This window comes from Magallana gigas, chromosome 5 (genome assembly GCF_963853765.1).
Source record: "Magallana gigas chromosome 5, xbMagGiga1.1, whole genome shotgun sequence".
Classification (NCBI taxonomy): domain Eukaryota; kingdom Metazoa; phylum Mollusca; class Bivalvia; order Ostreida; family Ostreidae; genus Magallana; species Magallana gigas.
In genome coordinates, this window is record NC_088857.1 from 41,497,325 (window position 1) to 41,523,107 (window position 25,783).

At 33.2% G+C, this 25,783-nt stretch overlaps 2 protein-coding genes across 3 annotated transcripts; both read right to left on the reverse strand.

Annotated features, from left to right (window-relative positions):
• Window positions 1-788: 788 nt before the first annotated feature.
• On the reverse strand, window positions 789-12,555 carry LOC105346473 (nuclear envelope integral membrane protein 1). 2 transcript variants are annotated; one of them, XM_066085466.1, is made up of 9 exons: window positions 12,430-12,555; window positions 7,676-7,803; window positions 7,243-7,474; window positions 4,377-4,449; window positions 4,164-4,257; window positions 3,514-3,878; window positions 2,818-2,979; window positions 2,310-2,473; window positions 789-2,279 (listed from the first exon to the last, which is right to left on the reverse strand). In XM_066085466.1, the coding sequence occupies exons 1-9, from the start codon at window positions 12,530-12,532 to the stop codon at window positions 2,167-2,169; spliced, it is 1,434 nt and encodes a 477-aa protein (XP_065941538.1). In that variant the 5' UTR covers window positions 12,533-12,555; the 3' UTR covers window positions 789-2,166. The 2 variants fall into 2 exon arrangements, with proteins under 2 accessions (XP_065941538.1, XP_011453378.3); XM_011455076.4 differs by having other exon boundaries at window positions 789-2,473.
• Window positions 12,556-14,415: 1,860 nt separating this feature from the next.
• LOC105346385 (uncharacterized) lies at window positions 14,416-25,426 on the reverse strand. Its single transcript, XM_011454963.4, has 16 exons — window positions 25,064-25,426; window positions 24,667-24,867; window positions 24,111-24,220; window positions 23,370-23,508; window positions 23,067-23,201; window positions 22,690-22,857; window positions 22,313-22,417; window positions 21,813-21,992; window positions 21,186-21,295; window positions 19,954-20,101; window positions 19,435-19,566; window positions 18,944-19,132; window positions 18,669-18,782; window positions 18,452-18,556; window positions 16,223-16,364; window positions 14,416-15,881 (listed from the first exon to the last, which is right to left on the reverse strand). The coding sequence occupies exons 1-16, from the start codon at window positions 25,104-25,106 to the stop codon at window positions 15,641-15,643; spliced, it is 2,262 nt and encodes a 753-aa protein (XP_011453265.3). The 5' UTR covers window positions 25,107-25,426; the 3' UTR covers window positions 14,416-15,640.
• Between the last annotated feature and the right edge of the window lie 357 nt (window positions 25,427-25,783).

Consider the following 25,783-nt stretch of genomic DNA (forward strand, 5'->3'; position numbering starts at 1 on the left):
CTCTCACCAGGGTTGCACATTATGGTTAATGTATACAATTTACAATTCATTTATGCCATGTCGGCATACAGTCATGAATATGAGTTACATAAAACAAAACATTAAACATAGCATGCAAACATGGTTAATAAACCCGGTCAGCATGCATGCAGAGTAATGTCATGTTGACTGTTTACTATTAATATATTTATAAAAGTTACAGAAAACACGTTTGCTTGTTTTGAATTAAGTGGGCGTGTCGATATTACATATCGAATGGCTGTTTACGAGTGAATAGGGTGAATTATTCCGTGCTACGCATGACTTGTACACATATAAAGTAGAATTTGGGGGGGGGGGGGGGGGGTTATTCGAAGTTCGATGCCACTTTGCATCAGACTATCCCACCCACCCCTCTGAAATGATATTGAATTTCAGTCAGTTTTTTGTTTCTACATGATTTTTTCTTCTTTTGTAGAATGAGTATGCTTGTACTTGTTTATGAAAGTAAAGAAACTGAGAGCCGTTTACTTTGTACTATATTATACATTATACGATTATTAAAGTCTGTTGCATTCGCGCATGCGAGCTTATCCTATAAATTATGTGTTTGTGTTTTATTTTATAAATAATTTATGTTCGGTTGAACTGGTGAATAAGAACATGAAATGAGTTATGATTCTATATAGCAAATGTACAGCAAGAACAAGTAGTGGTATACTAACACTGTGCCATGTACATGTGTATATTAAACATTTATATATTATTTAATTGAAATATTCAACAACAAACAAATTGTATGATTTGGGTAAAATTTTTAATCAAAAAATTCCAAGCAAAGTACATAAGTTTACAGCCAAATACAGTTTAATAGTTATAATAAAATAATGTTCATGTGCATGTACATAACTTTGTTTATCCCATTCACAAAATTACTGATAAATGAGTCATTATGAGCATTTCTGGTTCAGTACAAGATATGCAATATGCACATGTACCATTGTTACAATGAACACTGCAGTTTCCTTAATATGATTCCCAAGTACCTAGTGAGTAGTACATATGTACTCTAAAATACTTTTAAACATTTAACTACCAGTATTGCACTTGTATAAAAACAATTTTACTACCTATTCTCAGTGTACAAAAGTTCTAAATCTACTCAAATTTATTTTTTTCTCTGAGCATTCTAACTAACTTCTTTTTCACATAATAATGGTAATGAAGGATAAACATATAAATTAGTCATGTTTTAAAGTATCAAAAACATTTATATATAAGGACTTCCTCTTCATTAAATTTTATGTCTGTTCAGAATAAAGGAAATCTTGTACATTGGTACACAGGTTTATGTGTGCCGAATACAAGTATAGAATGTCAAAATCTAAACATACACTTCTTATTTTTTTACTTTCAAAAATAATACTACAATTTAAAAATTAAGACGGAATTATCACTTACAATTTTATTATTAAGACAAATTGAAGTTATATAAACATTTGATGCTAAAGAACTAACAATTTTATAAAAATACAAATTTAAAATGTAGAATTGCTTTTTGATATTGCCAGTGTGGATAAAAAAATTCTACATGAAGATTTTATGAATGCAGTGTTTTGAAAAAATAATTTATGAGTACTTACAACATAATATGATGGAGATTTTGGTATAAAAACATGAAAATATATTAAGCAGTAGGAAACTTCTTTTGAGAAAATCCAAATTATTAAACTTTTTAGACAACTTTTAATGAATTACATGTATTTCAAAGCAATGAATTTTTGGAATAACCCTATGATGAATGGTAATGAAGTAATAGTAATTACAGATGATAAGAGCATGTTAACCAAAAACCAACAAAATGATATGCTGATGAAATGACGCGTCACTTATAAATACATGAATGTCACATTTACACATATATGAAAAAAAAACCATTTTCTCCACCTTAATTTCATCTTTACATTAACATTCAGACACCTTTCCAATTTCCACGCTAAAAATTAAACTTCCCATTCAAATCAATTCACATTTAAACACACCGTAATAAAAAAGAAAACCATGAAAATACTTTTTTGTCAGGAGTCAACAATTTCAATTTTCAAACAAAATTCAACAGTATGTTCATGGATATATATATCTGGCACAAGGAGTTCACAACCACACACCCAGCTGGATAATACTCTATCATGACAATGGGGGCCCATCAATGCTTTGATCTGAAGTTTCCTCTGGTGCCGGATCTTCCTCGTCCGTTGAGTCAATGATTTCACCTCCTTCTGTGGAGTCGGGAGGATTATTGACTCTTTGCACTGGTATTTCCTGATCACTGGCTCTTTGCACTGGTATCTCCTGATCACTGGCTCTTTGCACTGGTATTTCCTGATCACTGTCATCATCGTCGCCCCGCGGAAACACATCTGATCCACTGTCATACTCCAACAGTTCATCATCTGTCACATGCCAGGAATTTCCCTCCACAAAGTCAGCAAACCTGTGAAAATGAAGTTGATGTAATGAATGGCATGCAGAGAAGATTTGAGATCTTTTGACAGAGCACAACAATTTTACTTTGAAAATAAACTTGAAAATGAAAGTAAAAGGTTTTGTTCAGCACACAAAATGCAAACTAATGCCAGTACTTATTCTTCTGGGAAGAAAATATACTACGGGTAGTAACCAACTACAGTTCATTAAAACTTTAATAAAAATAATTTCCTACCAAATTTTTACAATCTTTAATAACTTTATATCAAATCTTTACCATCTTTACAAAATTTCAGTACATTTACTTGCAATGTCTTTCGTATCGATATGTATATAGTCGTTTAAACAGACCTATTAGGGCTCTTAAGCCGACTGATGGTCTTCCAGGGCTTACACTCTGGGCTCTGACAGAAGCTCCTCAGCTCCTCCAGGGCTTTCTTTGTCTCCTCAAGTCCCTGCTGCTGATACTCCTCCTCTGTCAGCAACCGGATCTTTGGCTTGAAGATCTTATACCTGTAAGACCAAACCTCATACTTTATACATGTAATATGTTAATGAACAGCAATGATGAGAATGTGTGCGTAGAAACATAGGTGGATTTTAGAATTGATGCAAAATCTTTAAAAAAAATATTTTACTAGCACTTTTCCTTGAATCTGAATGTTGATTAGATCAATACATGATTAAATGTATTGTTTAACACAGATGCAGATCCGAAGCTCTATGAAAACAGAGACATATGCCAACCCTAATTTTAGAGATACAGACTTGCAGCTTAGTTTAACACAAAGTGCAATTTACCATAATCATAGTCATAATCAATAAGTAAAGTACATGTATCTGTAAGGTTGTTATAACTACTTCAAACAATCTATCTTGTAATTCTTAGATGGCTCCAAAAACTGATGTCACATTTCTTCATGTGATGTATCTGATTTATAAACTTATATTTCATGTGTATGAATTTAATTTGCTACTATTCATAATAAGTTTGGTATGATTCAAGTTGCATGCTAGCTAGATAGGGTGACCCAACAAAACACTCACCTAATATATCTAGTAAATCTATTGTTAAATAACCCAGGAGGAAGATTGTATAATGTTATCAACACCACAATGATGGCCACTGATGCTTCAGTGATCTGGGTTCCAAAGAAGATAAATACTAGAGCTATGAACTGAAGAAACCACTTGATGAGATTTAGGGTTCTGGGTTCAGTAACTGGACCGTAACGATAACAGGCAGCAAAACTGATGACTGCAGAGACAGCGACATATCCGAGAATCCACTGCCAGTATTTTACAAAGATGTGTGCAGAGGAATCAAATATATTGTTTGTAATGTAGGTCCATAAATACAAGGAGGTGGAACATCCTATGGCCATTAACAGATATCCTAACTTCTTGAGGCTCTGTAATGAAAAAAAAAAGAGTACATGTATAATATTCATAAAGAATAATACTCTGTCTTGTCTTCTCTTGCATGGTTAACTCGTACATTCCCAGAGCAAAAATATAAGGTTAAATATGAATGAAATTTTGAATATTGTGAAACCAAAAACAATACATCTCCAAGAAAAAGAGATTTCGTTTAAAAGATTTGGGTAATATTGCAATGATACTTGGCAATTTGCAAGTTTGTATGAATTCTCAAAATACAAATTAATGAAATTATGTGTTTCAATGAAATGACATACCTGAGGAAACATTCTATTCATCATAAATAATAACACCAGTATTGAGGCCATCACTCCCAGCCCCATACCACATCCATAATGGAGCTTCACATTACTACAAAACAAGTAAACACAATAGTCAATGTTTCACTGCTGACAAGACTGATGTTAAAGAGGCAAACAAAAAGTTGAACACATTTTTTCTTTTTCTTTTTTTGGTGGATTATGACTTACTGACTCCAACTTTCGGCAGAAAGAAAAAGGACAATTCCAAATCCTAGATAGGCTAAATACCATGGTTCTAAATCTGTAATGAAAAGCAACATGTGAAAAACTACCTGTAGTTTTGGAATCGTATATATAACAATACCTTGGAATATCTTAAGAGTATACATTTAGTAACATTTACAGTACATGTACTCATCAAATCAACAGCACTGATTTAAAAAATATTCTTTAATACATTCTGTGGTTTCTTCAAAATTTGTTAAGCACCAAATTCATTGGACTCGTTAATTCATGAGGGAACTTATTCATTGAGAATACCTGTTGAAAAATCATAGTGATAATGCAAGTGTCTACAAATTTAAGCAATCTTAAAACATAGGTAATCACAGATTACAAAGCTCACCGAGACGAGACATCACCCTTATGAGACTTCACCTTTATGAGACCACCTTTATCATATTAAATGAAAATCATACTTTATGTTGGATATTCATGGATTCTGTTTTGACACAATATCCTATATCATCTGTTAAAAAATTGTATGATAATCATATGTTCATATGTTAATCAATACAATAATATAAAATTAAATATTGCATCCTATCATATCTACAACATATATCATATAAATCAATTAAATACCACAATAAACAATGATGAGATATGATATTGTAACGTATGATATGACATTGTATTGTGTTATACGTTATTGAACATAATACAATATTATAATAAATAAAACAATATAGTATTATATTACAATATCATATTACATAATACATCATAACATTGAAACATATGATATTATATTGTATAATATAGTATGAAAATGTATGATACTGTATCATTTTTGATACATAATATGATATTGTATCATATGATACAATATAATTTGATACAACATTGTATCATATCAAATGATACAATATTATGTGATAAAGTAAAATATTATATAATACAATATTATATTATAAATATTGTATCATATGATACAATAATATACTATACAATATCATACAATACAATTTCATGTGATGTGATAATATATCATATTATAAACCAATATCATTTTATACAATATCGTATGATACGATATTATATAATATAACAGTATCATATTATACAATTTCATGTGATATAATTCTATATTACAGAAACTAATATCATATTATACAATATTGTATGATACAATATTACAGAATATACAATATTGTATCATAGGATACAATATTATATTTTGCAATATCTTATGTAATAGTATCATGTGATAAAATAAAAAATTAATAATACAATATAATATTATACAATATTGTATCATAATATACAATACTATACATAACAATATCATGATACAATATCATAACATAGAATATCAAAAAAATTGATACAATATCATATCGTATCATATAACTTTATATAATATTACATATGATATTATATTGTATCATATTAAACAATATAGTTTCATACCATACAATACTATATCATAGGAATCATGTTATATTATTTATCAACAAACACATCTATCTATCGAGCAGGTTTGAGTGAGGTAGGAGATTTCTTTAGCATCCTTGATAATGGAGATCAGGCTCTGCATCTGAAGCAACCTCTGCATTTCATTTAAAATCTAGTTAAATCAACTATGCAAGCTATCATCTATAAAACATGTGACCTGTTCCAAAAAAACCAAACCTCATCCAGCATCCGAAACCTTGGCTCAGATTCAGCATTCAAGCCTGTCAGGTGCATCAGTATACATGAGACGCATCTCCATGCAAGTTTGGTGAAGTTCAGACCAGTAATAACTAAGATATCATCATCAGAGGGCACTAGCAATTAAAACCTTAACCTGCTCCACCATATCCAGCATCTGAGACATATGGCTCAGACTCAGCATTCAAGGCTGTCAGGTGCATCAGTATCATAAGACGCACCATCCATGGAAGTCTGGTGAAGTTAGGACAAGTAATAACTAAGATATAATCATCAGAGGGCACCTGTTTCAAAAACTTTATCCAGCTCTAAAAACCTTAACCTCCTCCAGCATCCGAAACCTATGGCTCAGATTCAGCATTCAAGCCTGTCTGGTGCATCAGTATCATAAGACACACCATCCATGCAAGTTTGGTAAAGTACAGACCTGCAGTAACTTAGATATTGCTATCAAAAGGCACCTGCAACAAAAACTTTAACCTGCTCCAACAACTTTAACCTCCTCCAGCATCTGAAATTTAGGACTCAGATTCAGCATCCAAGTCTTTCAAGTCAATAAGTAGGTCCAGATGCATCATCCATGCAAGTTTGGTGAAGATAGGACAAGTAATAGCTTAGATACAGGACCTGCAACAAAAACTTTAACCAGGTCCGGACGCCGACGCCGACGCCGAGGGTATAGCATAAGCTCCCCCTGACTTCGTCTCGGTGAGCTAAAAACTGTGAATTTTCTTAATCCAAAATATTGAATAATGAAACCACAGTACATATACTTATGGTGTTTATAACTTCATATCATTTGGCACTAAAGTTCATGTAACTGTACCTGAAATATCATTTTAATAAAGCACTATTCAATCACAGTTTTGAGCTTATTGTTTGCAAACTACATCAATTACAACGAAATATGGATCGAAAATAATATTTTGCACACTGTGCATCACATTTTTGTGTTAAATTTGTTAAGTGTTGAGCAACCTGCATTAAAATCACTTGTTATTCACTCTAATTTACTTGCTATTTACTCTCTATTAGTTAAGGTGATAAATTTGAATTAAAGAATAAAACAATTACAAATGCTCCTCAAAGATCATTTTAACAACTGTCAAAGAGCAATACAGAAAATTTTGAGATGAAAGAAAATACAAGAACCATATACTTTTGATAAAAAGTTCTGCTTTAAATCCAATGTCAGAGTGTACACCTATACAGCTTTGATTGAAGGCAGCAAAGGGAATTTCCTCCACATCTCTCTGGGCGGCCAGTCTGAGCCAGTGGAGGACAGTGTACATCAGGTTGTAGGAGTCTTTTTTATCTTCAACCTCCATCACAGTACCACCCCGTACTGTCATCAACTTTCTAGGTAGGGTATTATTGAATTTCACTTTTAACTGAAATGTTTGTAATACAGAGATGAAATATCAAAACAGGTATGCATGCTCCTAGTTTTATATGTTTTGAAATATAAATTGAATTCATAACTTGAATTATTGTTCTTTATCCAAGTAAAACTTTGATTTTTAAAAAAATATCAAAGTTCAAATACATAAAAACTGATGACATGCATGAAAAGAAATTTTGGTTATACATACCACAGGATTTACCCACAGAAAAATAATTGATTTGGAGAGACCTCTGAAACAGAAAACTTTCCAACAGCAATAATCATAAAGGTCTGGATCAACATGTTCAGTGGGGTGGTCTCTGCTTAGTTCAACACCTACAAAAATCCCCAAAAAAGACTAAATTCATTCATAAGAATTATTGAAATAAAGGGAGAACCTGAGGTTTGGCTGGTTATTTGAGGTGTATAAATTGCTAGAATATTTATTGCATTCATTTTGTGGATAGAGGAGCTAATGTCAATTTCACTGATATATGACACTTTAATACTGCATGGTAGCACTTTTCATCAGATATGGAATGAAAATGTGAAACTGACCAAATTAAATTTTCACTTTCGGTTTTGTGCTTGAAAAGGAGAGTGGGTTCAGAACAAGAAATGTCACTCGAAAAGAAGGTGATTGACCCCCCCCCCCCATCAATTGGTGATTATTTGCATGGGTATACATTAAGCTAGCTACCAATCCTATGGTAGTTTATGGCAGTTGCTCGGGACTGGATCAAGCGTGGTGCTGGATCCGTGAAAAAGTGAAAACAGGGCAATTTTTCAGAAAATTTTGAGACCGTCCCTGGCTATTCTATAGGTAGCAAGGGAGGTTTCGGATAAAGTACCCGGTCAATATTTTTGTAAAATTGAGAGTTGCTGTACTTGAAGGCTTATGAGTGTTGCTAAAATTCATGAAATGATTTTAAATGATTATCATTAGTTAGAGTGGTGTCTCGATTGTTGAAATTGATATGCAATATGTAGGCCCCTTATGTTAGGTACATGAGAATCAGAAGTAAAATGCGAAACCTGTGGCTATGACTGTTGTGTTGACTTTACACAGTGATATTGCAAGTTACAGACGGGAGGTAAAATAACAGGAAAAGTAGGTGGATGGGACATTGTAAACTATACACTGGTAAGTTTCTGACATATGATAGTGCAACATGCATCCGGTACGGAAGGTCAACCCTCTGCAGGGAATTAGCTGGGGGAGGTCTAAAAAGCTGAAAAATCAGCAAAATATGAAAGGGTCAAAATCTCATAAAAACCAGTATGTAGAGAATTTTACAGGTTTTGACTAGTAATTTTCTTTAGAAATTGGTGATTGGCATTACAAAGAGTGAATTTAAGGTATTTGTGCTGAATGGGAACTGAGAAAATTCTAGTTACAGAGTCCCGAAGACATGTATCACTTGGCTACAATGAATTAAATTGTATTAAAAAAAAACTGTCCCCTGCCACCTTCAAGACTACATTGCATTTCCATATTTCTCCTTTAAGTGTAATTTTGAGTGGATTTTGTACTATAAGTAATACATTTTGTGATTATGGATGATTTTCTTGGCTATAGATGTCATAACATGATTTATAAGCAAAAATATTCAAGGGGAGTAACTCCCTCTTAAATGTGTAGAATGACCACCACTAGAGTAAATTGGCTAAGAAAGTAGGTATTTCTTATCCTGATGACAATTAATAGGCTTATGTTAACTACTGAGATGAGAATAAATACTTTAAAACAGTTTTTATCAATTAAATCATTAAATTTATGAATTTGCAGCCATACAATATGTCAAACAAGAGGCCCATGGGCCACATCCCTCACCTGAGGAACAATATGTATGATAAAATCAGCTTAATGGAGTCATAATACAAACAATCTGGACAATGTACAATAATACATGTAGATCCTGTATAAATAAAATCCACCCCCCCTGGATATTCTTATGTTTATCATCATTAGTCTCTTTTCTAACAGGATGATTTTATAGTCATATCACATGTTGAGTATTGCAGTTCTCAAAAAGATCCTTAACAATTGTTTATAAATGGGATATAAAGCTACATCAAACACTGAACCTTCTTTAGCTGCAATAATGTAGCCCTCTCCGATTTTTTTATATCTGATTGTTTACTGGAGAGGGCTACAATTCCACAGGATCTCCGTAATCACGGTGCAAAATTAATTTTTTAATGCGGCTGACTTCGTCTGAAAAGATCGATATTATATTTGACTTCCTTTAGATAAAATGATTTTTTAATTCAGGTTAAACAAATTAACCGTATATAAATCAAAACCAGATAAAACACATCAGCATGTTAACCAGTCGTCTTTTTCAGCAGCAATGACAGTTCTCGCGTGATTTTATGGGATGTACGCTTGGAGTTTTGATGGGCTAGATAACGTGAATGTCAGTGTAAATAATCGATCTTACCTCGTTATATCACTAAAACATCATTTAAGGAAATGGTATATAATGAAAAATTCATATTTACCGCATTAATTATGTTTAAAATAGGGGAATTCCTATATTCAGTAACAGTGTGTCCCTAATTATAATAATAAAACATACATTTATTTATTTCAATTCCCATTTGAAACAAGATTTCCTATGGTATGGTTGTTTACAAACAAATCCACAACACGTGCTATCTAAATTGCTCGACCAAACCAACTCCATTATCGAGTTTATTTTTTGCAACGTTTACTAGATACGTTTATCGCTTACATTTATTTTTGGAGACCGTGCCCGATAACAAATAAGTTTAGATCTAAAATGTTATTTCTATCGGGCACGGTCTCTAATTAAAATGTAAGCGATAAACTAAAATAATAGTTAGTGAATCTTTACACTTAGGCCTGATTGTATTCATCCGCCATTTCTTGATTAAACAAATTTATTCTTATGCAATGAGTTGTCAATCACCAGGTAGGCAAAGTTGGGTTTTTTTGTACACAATTTAGTTGAATAAATGGAAAAAAATCTTGTAATACGTTTAATTCTTTAAGGAACTTATTTCTAAAGCGCATTTAAAAGGCGGTGAAGAGCATGAATTTTTGGATGATTGCCAATCCAGACGATCGCTAGAAGGCTGCCGAGCATTAGCTCAACACCTTAAAAAAAAAAAATAGAGGAAAGTGGAAATGGTGGGTTCACTTAAATGGCCATACGAGGGTTGTCCCAAAATAATGTAGACAGGACACCTAATTTATAATTTGTTCACTGCAATTTCATTAGACTTCTATGTTTTCTTCAATGACCCTTTGGCAAACAATGCTGAAAAGTTCAAATTTGTACTTTATTTTTTTCTCGAGAAAATAAATAATTAGTGACACCAAGTTTTGTCAGGCGGCACAATGTTTGACGTTGAAAATTTCCAGTTTTACGTTGTTGCTAAACCCTCCACATCGTTCATGATAACATTTACATTTTATTTCCGAAAATGTCTTAGAAAAAATATTATCTTTGAACATGTACTCTGCGTGCACATTCATTTTTCTTAAACCTCAATGGAATTGGCAAAATGTGGTGTACTTTTTCTCAGAATAGCGTAAGCTTTCTAATTTTAAGACAAGATGACTTTTCAGAGAATGTTAGTGTATGTTAAAGGTAGCAAGGGACAGTTTCGGATAAAGTACCTGGTCAATATTTTTGTAAAATTGAGAGTTGCTGTACTTGAAGGCTTATGAGTGTTGCTAAAATTCATGAAATGATTTTTAATGATTATCATTAGTTAGAGGGGTGTCTCTTGTTGAAATTGATATGCAATATGTAGGCCCCTTATGTTAGGTACATGAGAATCAGAAGTAAAATGCTGTTGTGTTGACTTTACACAGTGAAATTGCAAGTTACAGACGGGAGGTAAAATAACAGGAAAAGTAGGTGGATGGGACATTGTAAACTATACACCGGTAAGTTTCTGACATATGATAGTGCAACATGCACCCGGTACGGAAGGTCAACCCTCTGCAGGGAATTAACTGGGGGAGGTCTAAAAAGCTGAAAAATTAGCAAAATATGAAAGGGTCAAAATCTCATAAAAACCAGTTTGTAGAGAATTTTACAGGTTTTGACTAGTAATTTTCTTCAGAAATTGGTGATTGGCCTTATAAAGAGTGAATTAAAGGTATTTGTGCTGAATAGGAACTTAGGAAATTCTAGTTACAGAGTTCCGAAGACATGCATCCCTTGGCATGAATTGAATTAAAAAAAAAACTGTCCCCTACCATCTATAGAGTGCTATATATGTAAGTTGTACTTATTTTATTCTGAAATGTTTAAAAATTCTTAAGAGTCGGGACCATGTGTCCCCTGCATGCAAACCAATTTTAGCAAATTTAAAAATCCACTGAAAAATCAAATCACATATCTGAGCACTATCTGCCTTACATTTTCTCGACCAAAAAAACTATCCCCTGCCACCTGTAACAGGTTGGGACCAATCTCCCAAATGGGATATAATAGCCCGTTCGGGATATAATAGCCCAAATGGGATATAGATTTGAAGTGCGAAAAATTATTTTTTTTTTTATTTTAAAGTTTTTGATATAAATCCGCATTAATGTGAATCATGCAACAACTTTTGGTTAAGAAGTTGTTCTATATGTCTAAAGCTTGTAAGATTGATCCCCAAGAAGTTTTGGATATACCGAGGGATCAATCTCCATAAAAGTACAGCTACAGAAAAAGTTGTTTACCAAAAGTTGTTGTATTTCATCTATTCTAATGCGGATTCATATAAAAAATTTCAACATCTAAAATTTTTATTTTTTGCACTTTAAATTTATATCCCATTTGGGCTGTTATATCCCAAACGGGCTATTATATCCCTTTTGGGAGATTGATCCCAACCTGTGTAACGTTACACAAAAATGACCAACAGGAAGTTTTTTTGCATATCTAAAATGGACGGTTAGTCGAGAGAAATTTTAAGCTTATGTAGCATACTCACAGCTTTTATCATTCGTGCAATCTTTAATAAGAGGTTCTGAATCTACTGAAAAGCATAAAAGTAAACCGAAAATGAAGATCGACCAAAACAAATTCAGCGCCATCTTTACCAAAACAAAGGTAGAAGAATTCTAAAAGATGAATAGAAAATCTAAATATTTCCGGCTGGGTGAACTTTTTAGTCTATTGTTTTATTTTATCATTAATACATATTTTGATAAAAATTTGTATTAATCTGTTAACAATGATATCGATGAAAATAAATAAACATGGAGTAAAAGTTTTTTTTGGTTTTTTTAGGGGTGGGGTGGGGGGGGGGGGGGGGGGGGTCTGCACCTGGAACTTTATTTTACCGAAATCAATTCAATTCAATTCAATTTATTATCCTTGAGCTTTACAACTCATCGGAATACAAATTATAATACATATAAAATTATATACAAATGTGCTGTAGTATTATTACAATGCTGCGCTCTCATTTTGGAAGCGCTAGATAAATATTTTCCTAAATTATTGAGTTCCTTTGTATTGTTAACACTTAAAAGTTTAGCTAGCTTAAAAACACTTGGTTTTTTGTAATAAAAACTCTTTATATATTTCTTTCGTAATTCAGTGTAAAAAGGACATATGAGTATAAAGTGGAACTCATCTTCTCAATCTTACAATGATTGCAAAATCTTTCATTTCTTGGCACCTTGTTGTGTCGACCTTTTTCAATATTTAAAATCAAACTCACAATGTAACAAAACACAAAAAAATTAGGTGTCGGGCCCTCCCCTGACAACAACACATCTATCCCTCGATCCCTTCCCCATGGAAGTAATAAACTTAGGATAGATATCTCACAGATATCCAAAATACAGTAACCACTCCCCCATATACATTATCTGATTTTAAATTAAGGACATGGTTGTGTGTTTTGTTTTCGAAATGATACTCTGCCTATTACATTCATATTTTCATTGATACTTTCTCACGTTTCGAGAATTGCCTCCTCCGATATAGAATATAAATTTTTATGTCCTCTTCGTCGGAATCCTCACAGTTCAAAGAATTACCCCCCCCCCCCCAAAAAAAGTGAGGGTTCAGTATCCATGCATGCATACCTTAGGTGACAATGTTGCAGGTATATATAGCATAAACTTTTTTTTTCAACCATTTTCACATTGATTTTAGCATAGCAAACCATCCCATTTTTAGTTAACTCTATAATTATTCGCCTTTGGATATATAAAGAGAGCGTAATCAGCAAATATAGAGAAAACCCCACTCTCTTAATTAATGTCCTTTTCCTCGCGCCAAAGTGACGTGACGTTCACTTCCTGGTCCTAAAATGTGTTGTGTTTTTTTTTAAATTTCACAATATCACTGAATTTAATTAATTAGCTAATGGCCTAAAAACGATATAAAACGAAAACTTCCGTGGTCTTGTCATGCGTGCCCATTGCTCAATGAATCATTCATAGTTTTTTGATTCGGGGGTGTGGGGGATGGTGTCTATACCTGGTAGTTGTAACATAAAGTATTCGTTATCAAAGCCAATATTTTCAAAAGCAACATCATTTAGAAATAAGAATATTAAACTAAGAGTTAACGAAATATTTTGATAGAAAACGACCCTTTCTGTATCAAATTCATATATATACATGTATGTTTATGGGAGGGGGATAAGGATGTAGCATTGCAGAATCAAAGTCTTCTGCAAAAGGACTAATAATTTTAAAACGCTTCCTCATGTCTTGTTTCCGAGCACTGGCTTGTTACGCAATAATATAAATATGTTTATTGACAAAGATGATTGGCACATGTGCATAATTGTACAAAATTCCGTATTCAAACAAAGGTAAAAAGAAAATCAACGCGTCACTGAAATCAGAAATTATTAAGTTTGATAAATTCCTTCTGGTTATTACATAATATAGAAGATCACGCACACAGACATCATGGCAGATGTTTTTTTTTGGGAGGAAATGAATCACCACAAAAGTTGAGTGTTAATGAAGAATTTTTTATTCAATTCTTTATTCTTTCAAAACCAGATCACATATAAATTTTTAAAATAAGGTACTTGTATAATATATACACAAAACAATAACAGATAAGGATCTTTAGGGTTCTTGGAACTCATTAAAACAATGCTAGTGTACAGTCATTTGTTAACGTTCTTGGAAAAGCAAAAAATAAAAAGCATTAAAAATGTTCTGTATTAATTTTGAAATTCTTAAAAGTAAAACACCAATCAGCTAAAACATTCGTGGCAGTGCAATGTATTTATTGATATGAGAGGTGCAACTTTTTGGACATTATAATTTAAAAAGATTTCTTATTTGTAATATTTTTAATGCATTTTTTAAAGTCGTGATTATTTGATTAAAAAAAAACTGGCATTGCAGAAAAATATCATGAAAATGAAACAAGATAAATTCTAATATCTATTTTATTGTTTTTTTTTTGATCTTTCAAAAATATGGACAAAATTTCTTAACTTGTTGACGCACAGTCAAACATAAAACTACAAAATTAAAGACAACTTCATTTTACAATACAACCAATGTTTATCATAATGGTTAACTAATTGAACGGTGTCACAATAATAACGGAAGACAGATTTATAGGTCGTTTTAACTAACTCAAGGAATTCAAATATTAGATTGTATGAACACAGTCGGTTTTTTAAACAAAAATGCGAGAAAATACTCATAAGATATAAATGCATGGAATGATCAAAGAGAAAACAAAATGAAATATTTTGTTCACAATGAACATGTATAGAAAATAAAAATATATCTCTCTATAAAAAATCATAAAAAAGCATCGTAGTGATAAATAAAAATTGGCACTTCAGAAGATTATACAATGTGTCGATGTGATCGGTGGATTTCTTTTCACCAGTAATATTTGAATCATGAAAATGTGCTATGAAAACATTAGATTAACACACATGTATGTAAATAATGATACAAAATTTAAAGTTAAGTGTATGTGGGGGTGTAAGTAGGAGTATACATGTACTTGTACAAATGTACATGTATGTGTTATTAGTAAAAGAGGATGTTTTTAGTTGGGAATGACCTTAGACATTCTTTCAAAGAAACTCGCACCGATTTATCAATACATTAGTATTTGAAGTATGTTCGTTTTAAAAGTTATAGTGAACTATTTGGGATGACAATACACCGTGGCACTCATACAAATTACAATAGTTCATATTTCTAATTCTCTTTCTGTAGCTGCTCGGTATCCTGTTGAGGCTCTTGTTCCAGATTCTGCGCCAAGATGTCAATGTCGTGGTCCATAAAGCTGGGGTTGGAGAAACTTCTCTGTCTCTCTAACGGAGAGTGATTAAAAGATGGCGGGCGACTGGTGCTGTCCCTGAGTGTGCTGAATTTGATTGGTCCGTTCTTTGTGTCTATCAAGTCCGTTACATCGGATGTAACTTTCTCACTTTTTCGCCTGCAATACATTTTGATTATGACGAGCTTTGTTTCAGCAGAATGCATGTAAGACAATATTTCACGTTGAGTAATTTTTAATATTTTATGAAGTACATGATTTTTTCGAGACCACAATAATCGAGACTTTAGAAATGCTTTACATCACGTTTTAATTTGAAACCGTTCCCCGTACCAAATATTTGCCAAATGCAGGAAAACAATGGTGCTTTCCCATAATGAAAACTTTTAAAATTAAAAATTCTTTTGGACGATCATCACTCGTCCTACTTTCCCTGTCCACTAATATTCACCCATTCCTCCCACCCCAGCACACCGCTTTCAAAATCGACAGAGACTTACAGCTTAGTTACCACTAACATGGCCACCACGGCGCCAATGATCGCCACAGCGATGACGACAGCGATGATATTGGCGGTCATGTCGTCCTGCTCAAGCTGGGGCTTGGTATTGCCGGACTCTGGTTGTGGTTCCTTTGTTGAGACTGTAATTTAAAAACCAAAGCGTTATACATTTTTTTTTTATTTTGTGTTTTATAGTGATAGATAATTTGGCTGAGAAATGTTTTGAGAATGATATAAAGGAATTATTTGTAAATATACATAACATTATGTGAACGATTTTAAATTTTGTGAAAAATTATTGATACATCTTCTAAAAAATATGTTTGTATTAATTTTTGACGGTGCACACCCTAGAGATATTTAAGCAGTCTAAAAATTGAAAAAAAAAATTAAAATTGTATAATTACATACATGTAATTGGCATCACACAATCAAATAAATCAGATGTTATTCCACATGAAAATTCTTGAACAATATCAAAAAATATTTCACGAATTGAATATCAGTAATATATCGTATTAGTTTGAGTTGTCATTATGATAAGTAAGTCAAAGACAACAAAATTATTGTCCGCCTCATCCTGTATACATATATACGTACATACATGTTTTGGTGCATCAACATGATCGGTATTGTTAGTATTACCTGCATATTCATTCTGTATGAAAGTAAATCTTGGCTGTCCACAGTTTAACTTACATGGATACATACCTTAATTAAATTATATACACTTTACTGCTTTGTTTAGTCTCAAACCGTGTATGAATTCACCATGCAATCTAATGTATGTATGTATTAAAAAATGTAAGAAGGATGTTAATCCGCCTCGACCATAATCATTACACCATAATACATGTATTCAAAGGATTACTTTACTTATATAATTTCCAGCAATTATACACTCAAGCATTAAATTAATAGAAGTTTTAGATAATTTTCGTAATGTATAATTATAAAGCCCTGCTTGCGCCCCAACAGTACGTCATTTACGTCTTTGATGAAATGTATTGAACTATATGCTACAAATTTGATTCCTGGCGTTATCGCAGACAAAGACATTGGAAAAGGTTAATATTTTTCAATACATTCATCATTGGCACATTGCCTAAAATTTTTGTGTTTAACAGGATCATATAGTTCTTCATGGGGTGGTAGTCTATACATAGTCTACATTACTTGAAAAATCAATTTGTGTCAAAGTTGGAACATTAGCATAGTTTGCATGATAAAACAAAAAGTAAAAATCAAAAAGGAAAAGGTTGTAAATATAAGTAACAAGGAATCATTCATCGTCTTTTTTGAGTTGATCATTGCACGTGGTACAAGATCAAATCAATAATAAAGAACTTGATCGAAAGACCGACTGTAATGATCACTCCATAAAAGTTAAAGAATGATTCTTTATTCCTCAATAATACTCTTTAGGATTTCTGTTGATACCACATCTACTGATGGTTTATTTCTTAAACAACAACAACAAAATAATTACTGAGCAATTTTGAAATTGTATGTTCTCCCTCATTCGTTTTGGCGCGAGTTTCTGACTTACACAGATAAAACTGTGGAATTGCTATTCAATGATTTAATAACTTTGTCCATTTTATCCCATAGTGATATTAAACTATGTTACTCTCAAAAACCACATTAAAAATGTATTAATGCTTGGAGACCAAAAATATTGGCATTTTTTAAATGTAAAATGATAAAATAAAAGGAAGTAATATCATATGTATTTAACAATTAATGTCATTTGATAACCAAATTTGATAAAAACAAAAAAAAAACAAAAAAACATTGAGATATTATTCTCAACGGTTTTTTTTTGTGTCAGTTCAATGATAAAGACATACAAAAATCAAAGGAGTAAAATTAAAGATTTTTTTTTCAATACACAAATATTCAAATATTGTAAAAACGTTTGGTTAATTACAGGCATGGTTGTAGTTAACTTGCCTTGTAACGTTTATAACACAGGTTTCTTTTTTTTAACAATTTGTACCACAACAATCAAACCTTATTAGCCCTCCACTTTAAGGAAAAAAGGTACATTTACTCATATCCACTGTATAGAAAAATATACTCGCTTGATTATAAATCTACTGGCCGCTCCACTCTATGTCTGGACTCTGGACCCCCAATTTTGAAAAAAGCTGTGCTACATAGCTATTTCAGAAATGTTTAATTTCCTTATAACATCCTATTATTTAGAAAACACGTGTTGCACTACCTTTGATCGTGGTCATTATGTCGGACCCAGTGTTGTATGTCATGCTTGTCAGGTCCTCTAGAGTCCTTGTTGTTGTTGTTCCAGCAATGGTCGTCTGGGCAGTGCCTACAACCATCCCCCAAAATAAACATTCAAACAGTAACTTTTTAAACAAGAAATTCTTCATCTGTGTAAAACGATATTTTTGTTGATTTACTGGTAGTTGGAATTTAGTTACCCTCTGTACAAATTCCTTGCAGCATTTCTGAACAGAGCATGTAGGAACACTGTAACTGACCATTGTTGATTCTACAGCTCTCACAAGCATTTTTATCCGGCCGAGGGGCCACTCCTAAACAAACGAAATAATCAGGTGAAAAAAGTAGATTATACCGATTCTAGATCGATGCCTCAGCGAAAGCCCCCCCCCCCCCGTTAGTGTGTGATGTTCTGTATGAGGTTGGCATATTGGTTTTGGTACCGGAATTGTTCTTTTAGTGGCTGTGTATGTACCTGTGGGGTTTTGTTTCAATAACCATCGTCTCCATCCATACCAATAGGCCCCGTTTGACAGAGAGCTATAATCATTTAAAGAGCTGTCTCCCAGATTCCCGCCCTTATCCCGACACTCCATTGAAGCCTCGTACCAGTTGTACATGCCTTGGTAAGCAATCTGTGTGCAGTTTTCCCTATCATTGTCGCCTATAAGTAGTGGACATGTATAAAATGATATTCAAAATAACAGTGATGACTGAATCAAAAACGAAAAAAAATATGGCTCATAGTTATTTTTAAAACAAAATTATATCCATATAGGTTACATACACAATTGAGTTATTATACATGTATATTTATTTATCAATGCACACACTATATACATGTATACACCCCAGATACATACTTATAATGATACAATTGTGTATCACCTCTTATAACAAACATTTCTTTGTAACCCACTGAACGACTTATTGATTATTATTTCTGATCTTGGTCTCGGCACTCACAAATTTCACAGATATATCCGCTAGCTTTATGGAGGCAGTCTGCAGAATTCATGAACATGAAATCCATTTGTTTATGAAGATAAACGCACTCCATTCCCGTTTCAAAACTGCTTACGGCTATATTGTTCATATCTGCCAAATAAATAAGATATTGAATTTATGGTAATAAAATTGAATGCGTGGGTCGAAAGTGCATAAGGTGCAATGAGAAACACTGATTAAATTCTATTGATCCAAACTTAGAGCATACTGCAAAGAAATTATATAGCTAGATAAGCAAGAGAAATAATGATGACACAACATATTCAAATGATTTGAAAGCTGGTGAACTATTAACAGAATACTTTGTATACCAACTTGAAAATATAAATTTTACCCATGACCAAAAAGTAGATGGTTAAATATCAAGCAATCGTAAAGCAACCAACTCCTTCTATCCATCATCTACATCTGTTTACTAAGCAAATGCATAACAATATAGGGTGAAACACGCCAGATGAATGTAAAGTTCTATTTTACCAATTTCATGCAAAATCATTCTGCCTTCTGCTCCACACGTGTCATTGCTGTCGTCTGCGCATGGCGTCATACACTCACTGGCGTTTGATAACGTTAAATCAGTAATATTTTCTATACAGATGCATTTGTCCTGGGTCACATTTTCTTTCTAGAAGAAATATCGAAATTGTATATCAATAATACCGAATTAACAGGTGTTAGATTGCTACTTTTTTTGGAAATTCTCCTTGTCTAATTTATTGAACCAGACTGAAGCCACAAACAAAAATCAAAGTACTGAAGTACTGACGGGAGTTGATTTTATCGATTATCATTTATTTTAAAATCAATTTATCTTGCATGGCAGTTAGTTTCTAGTTTGTGTTTGAATTACGCACTTTTTTATAATATGAATTTTTAGACTTTTCCGACAAGAATTTCGAGAAACCCCATATGCATCATGTTGTGTAATATTTAAAGATAGATTTCAACTACTAGTATGTACGTATTAGTTATCGAAACAATTCTAAAAATTGTATGGATCCAAGCACTATTGATATCGAACTCTAGTCTCGTTTAACTGGACGCTCGGCTGTCTCCGTCAAGAAAGAGAGCCCCCTCTCTGCTTGTCGCAGATTTACGGAGACAGCCGAGCGTCCGGTTGAACGAGACTAATACCGGTATATTGATTGGAGTAGGAATACACGAGACTACAAAAATATCTAAATTGTGCATAGTATATAAAATTGACTATTTTCAAAGTGTTTATAGATAAGTTTCCTTGAAAAACAATGCTTCAGCATACATTACATCGAATATTTTTCTATTATTTTCAAGAACTTAGTCTTGTTAGCGGTGATGATTTGTGCTTAGGTCCAAACACTGTTTCACTTTCGGTTTGCCAGAGTAACTGCATAGGAGAGTTGATTAAAATCAACTCCCAAAAAATACCAGCAACCAAGCCCGTTAGAGAAGTTATTTTTAAGCAAATTACTCTCGCAATTATATACGCAATTAAATGCTGTAACAATTAACATTGTTCAATTCCAAAATTTAAAAAAGGTTATTTTATTTTTTAAAAGGAAGCCTTTGAGATACCTTTCCACATTAATACCGCTATCTCAAAGAGTTTCTTAAACACCAGCTGTTTTACGTCAAATGCTTATCTAATATAAACAATTGAGCTAATCTAGTATGCATTTTAGTAATTAGATGGACTCATACATGCATTGTGTGTTTTTTGTTTAACTTACAGTGACTCCAAAATACTTTGAGCCTTTACAGAACTCCAAACATCCAAGGATAGATCTTTGAGCGCCGTATGCTGATGACATACCGGAACTGTTGGAAATGTCATAACAACCTGAGGAAACAGAACGCCTTTACAAAAACACATGACACTTATCCATTGATAATAAATAGTTCAAGATAGTTGTCATCATAACACTTATAATATAAGATGTACCACTTCCTGAGATGGATAAACTAAACATAGTTTGAATGACGAACATATGCTAGGATCAGTTTTTAGACACTTATATAATTAAGAGCATTGTCTATATATAGAATATTTTGGAATATCCAAGATTGATATGATACTATGTTATTTTATGTCACAGTGAGAGTATTCGTAAAGAGGCGTCGGCGATGTCCATTATGTTTGGCGTTCTGGACTGTAGAACAATACAAGAGCAAAGTGTTTGCAACTTTTACTGGTATGGTATAACTGCTGAAGGACAGTTGATGCAACCTCAGATTCAATATGACGTTGCAAACAGAGAATGAAAAAGTAAACGCAAAAAATTGCATATATAATTATTTATGATATGTATCTTTTTAAAATTATGTCTTTTATGAAACTTGTAACGCATGTACATTACCTATGGACCTGACACAAGGAGTGAATTCCGCAAAACCGTATGTCCAGTAATACTGGGATATGTAAATGTCCTCCTCCATTTTGCGTTCGTATAGCTCACTGCCATTTAGAAGTCGAGAATTGGAGAGTTCACAATTTTGTTCAGCATCGAACCAACTGCGGATTGGTATATTCTCAGAATCTAAACCAGAATCAATTTTAAAACATAAATACTGAATGATAGCATACCAGGTAGGCTGTCAAAACTCACTCTCCCATACATTAATTCAGTTTGAATGTTAAAAGCTTGATTGTAGCCACATGACTTTATAGTATTGCATTGTTTTGTAGTCTGTGGACAGCTGCAATTACGAAGTCTTCTCCGATTTTTTTGAATCTGATGTTTTCTGAAACTCCCCCCCCCCCCTTAAAAAGGGAAACGTTTACATTTTTGCAGCAAGTCAGCGGAGAAAGCCGTTAAAATTAATATTCATTAACTGATAATAAGGAGGAACATCATACCGGTCACACACAGCGAGGGGAGTTCTCTGGTACAATTGGTATATATACAGTCTGCCACACCCACTTTAAACCTACATGCCAAACATAACGTCGGGAAGATGGCATCTGGAATATTGTAAACAAGGCAATCTTATAGCTCTATATTTGTTGCTTTGCTTGTGATTTTATATAAAATGTTATGACGAATTCTGATTTGATAATTAAGTTGGTTAAGATATTTAGTACTTCCATCACTGAACTGAAAAAAGGTAAAAATAACTTTAAGTTGATGTAATCACGGAAATTGTAAAGCCCTTCAAAATCTCAAAATTCAAGCTTTTCTTGATAAAATAAAGTGTTTTTCGGCTTGATATGAGAGTTTTATTGGAATAACGTACAGCTATCGTCTAAAAACCATCTCTTATAACCAGTCCAAACGGTTTTATTTTTTGCTGAACCGAAATTGCCCAGGTACCCTCCTCTTTTCTGACAAGCCTGTTGGGCCTCATCCCATGTCAGTTTCACACCTTCCGAGTAAACCTCTTTAGAACACTGGTCATCGTCACCTGCAAAACCCCCATAAATTATTCTATCAGAATGTATTTACAAATACATTAGAAAGCAAGAAAGAACTTGAATTTTTATAGTTCACGACTCTGCCTGAACATTAATTTTTATATATAAATGGATTCTTATAATTTTGGATAAGATTATCTTATTCGTTACTTGGCAATCTGATTGCACATAATGTTCAATGATAAACACCATTACTTACATATATCACAGATGTACCCATCATTTGTGCTTCTACAGTCATCATACAGGAGTGAGGTACTCTCCCCACTGGTCTTAATGGCAACACATTGTACCATATCCTTCGGATTCGGTGCATCAAATCGATCCCTGTAATCTGTTTGATCGTAGCAAATGAAATTGGATTGAAAATAAATGCTATCAGATATACAAAGTTCAGCACATTTAGCTGAACTATATTAATGGAAGATTTAAACAGATACAAACTCTGTTTATATGTCAATGAACTCGACGTAAGTTGTGTTGAATGTTACTTGTGACTTACACACTGACATGGAGTCCTTATTGCCACACGTGTTCATCATTACGTCATTTGGACAAGGGACGTTACAGCTGCTGATGTTGTCACGTGTATGCGCGCCCTCCTCCAGACACAGACAGTAAACGTCCATCATGTTTGATATCTACAATTCATCTATACTTCACCAATTTTTTTCGTTTAACAAAAAAACAAAAACAAAAAACACGAACGAGTCACCTTCCTTTATTTGTTCTAAATAATTGCTTTTTTAAACCAATATTTTAATCTTCCATACGCCAACAAATGCCACGTGCACTTCAAACGATTTTTTAACATAATAATTTGTTCTTTAATCTTTATTCAAAATGAACCAATAGCGTAAGTTTTGGATTTGTTCTGAAGGAATTGTTTCCGTTGTACTACAAATGTTCCTAAATTGGAAAGCTTTTAATATTGATAGCAACTTTTGGCTGGGCAATTTACCACAGTCGATTTTTTCCAACAATCGTGGAAAAACCGATGTTAAATCCTGATAGCTTGGATTTGTAAACGAAACCTGTTTCCTTAACCATCACGGAAGAGACGTTGCAAACCAAAGCTTAATGAAACCTGTTGTCCTGCTAGAATGACACCGCGTACAATCAGCTAGTGAACGTTTACTTTCACATACACAACATGTATGCTACTAACATGCAAGTTAATTTCAATATATTCTCGAAGTCTGACTATTATTTTTGGAGTACATAAGTATACTCTCACACTGACCGTCAGGCCAATCCGGGACGTATTGTCACAGTAATCAAAACAGGCTGCCACTGGGTGCAGCGACGGCAACACCATTTTCATTGGTCCTAGGAGGGATGAGTTAAAACAACCTGGAAAGATGGAAAATATCAATGACAAGTGCATTAATATCGTAATCACGATGTTCTTTTATTTCCTGGTTATAGTATTACATATATCTTTTGTCACCATTACAACTCGCACAAACAAAACATGCTCTTCCATCCTAAATATTAAATATCAATTGATTTTTCTTTCAATTGTTTATAATCAATTAAGTTTGTAGTATTCTCTGCATATTGGATGACTAAATCATGTAGTTCGACCAAATTCATTAAACCATTTTTGAACATTATGTGTGTTTACAGAAGTAAGCAACCTGCAACTTAAGAGTTAAAACCTGTTTATAACATCGATATACTTCCATCTATTTTTGCAGTTCTAGTTCTTAGTGCGCTAACCTTCATATTGGATAAACCTGTAACTGTAGTATAGAAATAATATCTATTCTTGGAGTTCTAGTTCTAATTGTGCAAACCTTCATACTGGATAAAATCTGTAAATGTAGTCGTTTTATTGGACCAGTAATATTGATCCTTTGGCGTTGTGATGTTCTTCAAGGAGGGGTCCATGATAGCATCGACGGTAAATAGCAGACCCCCGGCCAGCTCCACTGTACAGGTGTGGTTGGCCTGGGACCACTCCTGATCGTCCTGTAGTTTTATTTCAAATCCTGAGGCTTAGAATCAAAAGATAAACATTAAATATACACTCAAGTTTATTAGTCAAGTGTTCATTGAAATGTTAAATGGATTATACACCATCTGATGACACACTGAAACTTAGTTTTACATCAGTTTTAAAACAAATATCAATAGTTAGACAAAAAAGTAGTTTAAGCACTGTCATACATCTAAATTACGATTGATACTTACTAAATCTAAATAAAACTCCAAACCACATTACATAGAGAAACATTTTCACAGCTTGTGTCAACGGGATCAGTCGTACAGCCCATATAAACTATTACGGAAATTGCTCATAAAAACGATATTTAAAAGGAAGGACATTGTTGGGATTAATTTTACGAGAATGGATATCCATTGAATTGTTTAGTTCTTAAAACACATCTTGTATGCGAATATAAAACACCCAAAATCTATGCTTTTTAGAATGACATTGTCTACTAGTTCATGTTTTCTGCCTCAAATTTGACTTGAAAAAAAGAACTCAGTCTCGCGCTCACTGTATCAATTTCCGACCGTGGATTATGTTATATAAAATGGGCTGTATCCGTTCAGAGACGGAAACGTATTTAAGTATCCATACGTTGAACCAGAGGTCTCGTCGTCTCGAAAATGTAAGGGGGCACTACGTCATAACAGTCACAAGAGAATGTCATTGTTGATAAAGCACATTGCTCCCAGACCGGAAACCAGGGACTTTTTATGGAGATAAGAACGAGTGTTGTATAAAAAAAATTCTATATATACAATATATATAGAGGCTAGAGAGCCGGGTTTTGGTGGCAATAGTGTGCGGTTTGTGAAAGTAACTTTTCAAGATTTTACATAGTTTAGATGTGAAGAGATAAACTGGAAGGCTTTATTGTACTAATTGCGTTGCTGTGAACAGTAATGCTCCAATCCATCGAG